This window comes from Lissotriton helveticus, chromosome 7 (genome assembly GCF_964261635.1).
Source record: "Lissotriton helveticus chromosome 7, aLisHel1.1, whole genome shotgun sequence".
Lineage (NCBI taxonomy): Eukaryota > Metazoa > Chordata > Amphibia > Caudata > Salamandridae > Lissotriton > Lissotriton helveticus.
This window is the reverse complement of record NC_136068.1, coordinates 72,624,095-72,632,844: the sequence shown is the minus strand read 5'-3', so window position 1 is coordinate 72,632,844 and position 8,750 is coordinate 72,624,095. Positions and strand designations below refer to the sequence as shown.

The 8,750-nt window shown below is 39.5% G+C and overlaps 1 protein-coding gene across 1 annotated transcript in view; it reads right to left on the bottom strand.

The window, feature by feature from the left end:
- Nucleotides 1-1,147: 1,147 nt before the first annotated feature.
- Nucleotides 1,148-8,750, bottom strand: part of CLSTN3 (calsyntenin 3) — a 179,616-nt gene continuing 172,013 nt past the window's right edge. Inside the window, exons 17-18 of the mRNA XM_078651483.1 lie at nt 6,716-6,894; nt 1,148-4,260 (exon numbers count right to left, since the gene is read on the bottom strand). Coding sequence (XP_078507609.1) covers nt 4,117-4,260; nt 6,716-6,894 — 323 coding nt within the window. The 3' untranslated portion in view covers nt 1,148-4,116. The remainder of the gene's footprint in view (nt 4,261-6,715; nt 6,895-8,750) is intronic.

Genomic DNA, 8,750 nt, shown 5'->3' with positions numbered 1-8,750 from the left:
GAACAGGGAACTATTGGTATTTCTACCCTGTTCCCATCCCATTACAGGAATTATATTTTGGTATTGTGAGTTCAGGGATCTACCTCTAAGTAGCAGAAAAAACACTGCAAGAGGATAACATTTTCTCAGGCAGAAAGGGTAAGAAACATCTTCTTAAAATGAGAAATGGTTCTGGGTATCAGTTGTTATTCTACAAAGATTGAATGGAGTTAAAAAATCTACAGTTGTGATACTACCATTAACAAATATGCAGGAAGAACAAATACCTACATTTTCATAAATATATGAGACTAGGCTCTATTCCTTGCTAATTCAATCAGTGCTGTGGGGAGGAGGCGGGGCAATGTTTGCCTGTTTAATCAACACTCTCGTCTTGTTATGTACAAATCATGTGCTGTGCAACGCCTTATCATATTCACTAATCACTTGCACTACACCATTTTTCACTTGGAGCACTTTTTTGATAAAGTTGTTCTCTGGATTACTGTATCCAAAAAAGATATAGAAATAAAAAAGCTATGTTGATTGACAAATTGACTGTGGTCTTATTTGAAACAAAGATGGATGTTGTGGCCTTGATCATGAAATTAATTTCTAAGTAAAGGCATTAGACATGTATGAGATGTAGACAGGAGTGGACTTTCTAAACCTTCCACATTACATAGAACTTTTACAATAACTTTTTACAAAGGAACCATTGTTCTTGCTAATACATGCTAACAAATCACGCTTGTCTCAAAAATGTTTACCTGGATCTCTTTTGGTCAGACATGTACAGATAAAAAACAAAATTTGCTTGCACACCGTACAAATATAGAGACACACATTAAATGCATTTCAAACAGGTAGGCGACAAATGCAAATAAGCATCATCTCTCTCCCTCTGTCTTGCCTCCATTAGATAGTAAGAGAAATGGCAGAAAGGGGGGATAATGTGATATTGCAGAATCATTAAAATGTTCTTAGGTTACAGAAACTACTGGTGCCATAATTGACAATTTAAGAACTAGACTACATTTCTTTGCCTCCAAAAAACAGTCATTAACACCCATAAACATACAAAAACAGACACAAGCTACAGATTCACACACATCAACAGGCATACCACACATTGTCACCCACAAATGAGACACAAATATGCTCAGTGTTCTCTTTTTCTTAAAATCCTGTTTTTCTGACCATTTTGTTTATTATTGACAGCTTTACAGAGACACTGGTGAAGTCTTGCACAACAAAATGGCGCACGGGGACGAGACAGGCTACGAGTATTACGACAAGACGTTGAAAAAATAGAGAATTATATATATTTATATATATCATAACAGGTATCTAACCGAAAGGATTTAATTTTTTGGTTCACTCTTATTGCTCCCTCCCACCAATGTCTTTCCCATAATAAGGCCTTCCTCCCAAAAGCCCTTAAACCATGCCTTGAAACCTAAGGCATTGCATACAGGTTTACCTTGTTCTGAGGCATAAGAAGAACATAACAGAGAAAGGGCAGCTATCTCATGGGGCTCAACGGGAAAGGGACAAATTGGCTACTGGAGGACTACGGGTTAGGAACAGCCACTGAAAACGAAGAGACAGAAGGGGAAGGATGTTGAGTTGACTCTATCGCCATGAGCGATGGTGGTCAAGCGGAGGGTTGCATCTGTGAGATTTCCCTCTATGAGAGCAAGTAGGGATTTCCTGGGTGTCTCTAGCATTCAGGAAGACTGATACAGCAAGACCGGTGTGTCGGATGAGTGTTTAGAATTTAGTAAAACATTTTAGAAACTTAACAGGTTGCAAAGTGACAAATACCCATTAGACTCCTGTTCCCAAAGCAATGTGGTCACTTTTTAACGCTGTTACCAGCAAACGGGTATGTTCCAGCAGTTGATGGCCTATGTGGCTTTCTACTGAATTTCCTTATCACTACACCAGCCTTGCGAATACCTTAAGAACATATTGAATGGGGAAAATGGTTCTCAGGTTCCAGGCTGAATGTATCTACAAGGTCAACAGCCATGAGAGAGATGGACTCTTTATCAGTGGAGAATGTCATCCTAGACAACATTTACACCAAAAAGGCCAACAACCATGAGGAAGGATAAGCCATTTCCAGACATGGTATCTGGAATTATTTGCATTTTTTAATGGCAAAGGGCATTGCAGAGAATTGTTAACTCATTTCAGACTACAAGCCATAATGATGAGAGTGAAAGATACATTAGCAATTGTGGAGTGCCTGCTGCAGATTGTGTATGCATCACACACCAAGTGATATAGTGAGTATTTTATCAGCCCAGAGAAGTAATCGCTATGAAACTCAGAAAAAGCAAAGGGCAATGTAAGGAGAAATGAGGGCACCCCTGTAGGAACAAAGCTGTAAAAGATTAAAAAAAGAATAGACAAAATAATAAAATAAGTTTTAGAATAGGGGGAGCATGGTGCAAAAAAATAGAAAAGAGGAGCATTGGAGAGGAAAAAGGGGGTTACCCTCTAAAGATAAAATAGAGGGGAAATACAATTAATACATAAATAAATAAATAAAACGGGTGAAAGATGGAAAAATGAAGGTGTAAAGAATGAAAAAAAAGACAAAAAGAAGCAAAAATTCAGATGTAAAAAAATTAAGTATTACATCTTAGAAGTGATGATAAAGTTGAAGTAACGAGGTATATTCAGGTGATGAGTCTCTTTGTAATGGTTAACATTAGAAATCACCACAATATTTGAAAAGATAATCAGTGACAAAAAGGACCTTTCGGAACAGTAGGAAAAAACAAAACAAGTTAGTCGACATGAGAAGATGCCTTATTCAGTGATGAAGTATATCGCTCAAAGAGTTAACATGGAAAACAAGACCAGACTTGGCAAAGAAAAGGGTGTAACTAAGGGTTAAGAACTCCTGGAATGGCTGATGTAGGATACGCGGATGTATGACGTTACAACGCATGCTATTACAACGCATGCCTTTACGAAGCAAGTTTTACAATGCAAGTCGTTACAACGACTTGCGTTGGGGGGCGCTGGATAGTGAATAGTTTAATTTACTATTCCAACTCCAGTCCCAGTGGATAGTAGGGAAGGTGTTGGAAACTATTCCCTATCCTAGAGCGCCCCCCAACGCAAGACGATGTAAAAGTTGCGTTGTAATGGTTGCGTCGTAAAGGTACTTCGTTGTAAAAGTTGCGTTGTAAAGGATGTTCCGAAGGATAAGCCAACCACCATGAAAATGAATAAGATGCAATCCATGGCGAAGGGCTATGCAGAGATTTTGACGTGTAAGCCACGGTGAAGGACTATTCAGATGAAATTATAATTTTGAAGACCAACATGTTTGAGAGAGGCGACCACCCACATCCATGTTGAATGACTTTCCTGGGAAAGTTAACACTGAAAAGGTCAACCACTCAAAAATTCAGTGACTGATGAAGGGCACCTTGTGGACAGGAGGCATAAAACACTGGACGAGAAGAACACGTGATCACTGAAGGACCTCAAGAGGACATGTACAGTAGAACCGAGAGATGGACGGAGACTCACCAGATGCTAACAAGGAACACATAATGCCATTAGTGATGGAAGGGAAGAGTCAGCACTACCCTCTCTGTCACGGTTAAGGAGACCCCGCATTCACAGCAGGGTTTATACCTGAAAATATGTAGGTGGTGGGCTACAGGGAGAAAGGCCTTGCTTCACCAATGTCAAAGACACCATTTAGAAGGGGCAGGATCTGGACAAGAAAGGAAGCATGCTACAGGGAGGGATCCTCTACCTCAATAACACTTCCATTATTTTTAATATTGCCCCAAAAGCTCGTTAAGGGTTTCATCATGACAGACATAAGCTGCTAACATTCTTACCAGGCAGGTCGAAAAGTTTGGCAGGAGGAGACATTTTACCCCTCTCCCTTAGGTATTTACAAGAGGGTTTCATTGGGGTGGACCCCATCGAAATTTGCTTCAGCTCAAAAATCCCCAAAAATAAATAGATAAATAAATAAATAAATTTAAAAATCTATAGAAACGAAAAATAAATAAATATCATTCACGGTGACGAGACGCAGCTGTGGTGGGGCGGTCCTCTCTGCTGGCGAGTGCAGCATTCCTTTTTTTAAATAATTTTCTAGTAGTGGCGCCGGATGTGACTTCCACCATTGGTGCCTCCCACAATCTGCTGGCTGTCGTCATCAACATGGTCGCCCTCACAGTCGCTGGCTTCGTCCCTGTCTGCCCCAACATCTTCAGTTTCGTGGCGGCTCTCGTAGGACTGTTGAGGGTTTAAAAAATGAGGAGAACAAAACATATGATGACTACCTATTATTTCAAAATTAACAGTGATTCAGTTTGTGATATGTGCTAAATAAAGGCTTAATATGTAGGGAAATAGAGGAGAGTAATATATATATATATTGATTCATTAAATTAGTGAACATTTTTATTGAATGACAGACAACGAATAATGAAAATTAAACTCAGGATGACGCTCAAATGCCCTAAATCTTTCTAAAGAGCACTAATATCTATGACTACATCATGTTATATAAAATCTACATATTATGTAATATGTGTAATATTGTTCTATATTGCTACCCGAGAGTTCAGGTGCCTTTAATACACTGTCATGATAGCCAAACACATTAAACCCGCCACACTGACAGAAAAACGCCCGGCAGATTTAGAGATCACCATCAGCCCAGTGGTAATCTATTGATATCCCCAATAGAATCCTCCTAGAGTCTTATATTTGTACGCTTCTATGAAGTCCCCCTAGAGTCTTATATGTGTACCTGTCTATGAAATCCCTACTAGTCTGTATATTTGTGTGTTTCTATGAAATCCCCACTAGAGTCTGTATATTTGTACGCTTCTATGAAATCCCCACTAGAATCTGTATATTTGTATGCTTCTATGAAATCCCGACTATAATCTGTATATTTATACGCTTCTATGAAATCCCCACTAGAGTCTGTATATGAGTATGCTTTAATGAAATCCCCACTAGAATCTGTATATTTATACGCTTCTATGAAATCCCCACTAGAATCTGTATATTTATACGCTTCTATGAAATCCCCACTAGAATTTGTATATTTATACGCTTCTAGGAAATCCCCACAAGAGTCTGTATATGGGAATGCTTTAATGAAATCCCCACTAGAATCTGTATATTTGTATGCTTCTATGAAATCCCCACTAGTCTGTATATGAGTATGCTTTAATGAAATCCCCACTAGAATCTGTATATTTGTACGCTTCTAGGAAATCTCCACTAGAGTCTTATATTTGTGCGTTTCTATGAAATCCAGACTAGAATCTGTATATTTATACGCTTCTATGCAATCCCCACTAGAGTCTGTATATGAGTATGCTTTAATGAAATCCCCACTAGAATCTGTATATTTGTACGCTTCTATGAAATCCCCACTAGAATCTGTATATTTATACGCTTCTAGGAAATCCCCACTAGAATTTGTATATTTATAAGCTTCTAGGAAAATCCCCACAAGAGTCTGTATATGGGAATGCTTTAATGAAATCCCCACTAGAATCTGTATATTTATACGCTTCAATGAAATCCCCACAAGAGTCTGTATATGGGAATGCTTTAATGAAATCCCCACTAGAATCTGTATATTTATACGCTTCTATGAAATCCCCACAAGAGTCTGTATATGGGAATGCTTTAATGAAATCCCCACTAGAATCTGTATATTTGTACGCTTCTAGGAAATCCCCACTAGAGTCTTATATTTGTGCGTTTCTATGAAATCCCCCTAGAGTCTTATATTTGTACGCTTCTATGAAATCCCCACTTAAATCTGTATATTAATACACTTCTATGAAATCCCTACTAGAGTCTGAATATGAGTATGCTTTAATGAAATCCCCACTAGAATCTGTATATTTGTACGCTTCTATGAAATCCCCACTAGTGTCTTATATTTGTGCGTTTCTATGAAATCCCCCTAGTCTTATATTTGTATGCTTCTATTAAATCCCACTAGAGTCTGTATATTTGTATGATTCTATGAAATCCACACTAGAGTCTGTATATGAGTATGCTTTAATGAAATCCCCACTAGAATCTGTATATTTGTGCGTTTCTATTAAATCCCACTAGAGTCTTATATTGGTGCGTTTCTATGAAATCCCCCTAGAGTCTTATATTTGTTCGCGTCTATTAAATCCCACTAGAGTCTGTATATGTCTATGCTTCTATGAAATCCTCACTAGAATTTGTATATTTGTACGCTTCTATGAAAGGATCACTGCAGCCTGTATATTTGTACGCTTCTATGAAATCATTACTACATCCTGTATATTTGTATGGTTCTATGACGTCCCTCCCATAGTTTTGGTATTTGTAAACTTCAATGAAATCATCTCTCAATGAATTAGCGAGTGTCCAATTTGCACCCAACTATATAGTGCAAATAGTGCATGTTACTCTGTATTACAATTTACGTGGACAGCCCTGCGATTTCAACGTTTCAACGTTTCAGCACAGATCATAATCTTGTTTCGAGAACAAACTTTAGTGTAAACCCAAAACAGGATTTTTTGCCTGGTAGCAATTGGGACCTTAGGACTTGTTTATCGCTGTGTCCCTGATATCTTCTTTGAGTGTGTGCATATGTGAGCATTACCATAAGTTTTCTTCTCAGTACATGCGTATTCGTGTGAATCTCTGATGTTTCCTTTTTTGTGCATGCTCCCCTTACCTCCATAGGGTTCACGGTGATTGTCAGGGCCGAGTCGTCCCAGAACATCTCACTTTCTTTGCCGCCGGCCAAGCCCACGCGGCGGTGGATAGAATGAATACGGACAATACCCAGTATCACCATCAACGCCAGGAATCCCGCACACACAACAATGATGATGGTGGCTGCACTGGGGACCACTGAAAATGGCGAGGAGAGAGATAGAGAGAAAGAGATAGAGATAATATTAGGAAGAAATAGAAACACTCACTCCCACAATCAAAAAAGTCTAGCTCATCCTAGTATCCAAGCAAAAGTGAGAAACCCAGAACTTTACAATAAATTGTCACTAGCCCCAAGGTTTAGGGATCTACCAAACTTTTGTCTGCTATGCCAGCCAATCCTTTCCACCACTGGGTGTAGGAATGACACCATTTTCTGTCAACACAGGATTTGTTTTTCCTCCCACAGACTGACAACATAAGATTTACCATGCATGATCACTACCAACTATCAACAAACAATATGCTATGTCTTTCAATACTAGAAACAAGTGCCAAGGGTTTCTTACTCCTGCCAAAGGCCAACAACCAAGGGTATGCTTTGCTGGCAATCTCATCAAACAGGATCAACCTGCTAACAAAGGGTATGCTATGTCTGCTCTTGGTTTATAATAAAGTTTCCACAGTTCATGCCAATGGGTACTAAAATGGGGTTTCGTAGATGTGCCAACATCAACAAATGCCAACCTTTGGTCTGCTATTATTGGCAGCGGCTGCCAACAGAGGGTCTGATATGTCTTCTAAAAGGGGGCACTGAAGCAATGAAAAACTGTTAGGTTACCAACATGTGTGAAGAACAACCACTAGGACACAACAAAATGTGGAAGAATCTGAAGGCCTGATTATGGCTTTGGTGGATGGTACTCCGTCCGTCAGAGTGGTGGAGGACATTATCTCCTCCATCCTGATGGACTGCTGTGTGCCAAATTTAGAGATGACCCTAAGCCCACTCATCCCTCTACCTTGATAGGACTGCCATCAAGGTGGTTCACTTCAAGGTACAAAACGTTCTGTGGACAGCTGCCGTCAGTTTTGACAGCTGTTCCACAAAATGTTTGTCTTTTTTTGTTTTTCAGAAACAAACTCACAAAGGGGGATTTTTTCTCTAAAAAAGAAAAAACTAATAACCCCCATATCCTGGGAGTTTCCTCCCAGAGTGTGGGGTTATTATGTGTTTTTTCTGTCCCTCACTGCCTGGTTTTACCTGAAGGTGACAGGCAGAAAAAAGGAACTTATACCACCCACCTCAAATAGGGTGGAAATGTTATTGCCTTCCCCCAATGGCCCCAACTCCATCAGGCTGTGAAGCTTTCTGTCAATGGATGGGCTCAGTCAACAGAAAGCTTATTGCCCGCTAGTCTCCAAATGAGGCGGGTGGACCAGTAGTTTGGTGGACAGGGTACTCTGTTACATTTGTGCAAGGGTACACTGTCTGCCACACTCTTAATCAGTTCCTTTATTCCAATAACTAAGCAATTGATATTGAAAGCCCTCTAGATTTGCCATTGACCGGTTGTCAGAAAGGACTGTATTTATCTTCAGACCTCTTTTTGCTCAGTGAAATTGGTACCTGCCAATTTGTTGTGAGTCCTTAAGTTTTGGTAAACTCATGCTGGTGGGAATGCTTTTTAGCTCCGGCTTCACAGCACATCTCTCCGCAACACCTATTGTTTACCAGGTACATAGAGGAACCTTTGAGTCAGCCCCTAAAACCACTGAATTGTTTGGATCACTCGCCTTTGTTTTGATACCAAGATCAATCACATCTTGGAACACCCTTGATGAGCATACACCTCTGACTTCATGCTATTGGCTGTTTCATGGTTCTTTCCACATCCCAGTAAGTGGTTCCATTGGAATGCATTAGGGACTATTTTGCATCAGAAAAGTACACTCAATCCTCAAACTCTTTGACACATTCAATTATTTTTCCTAAATATGTATTGTATAAAAAATATGTTTGCTATTTTTTAGTGCACAACTTATTTGCTCAC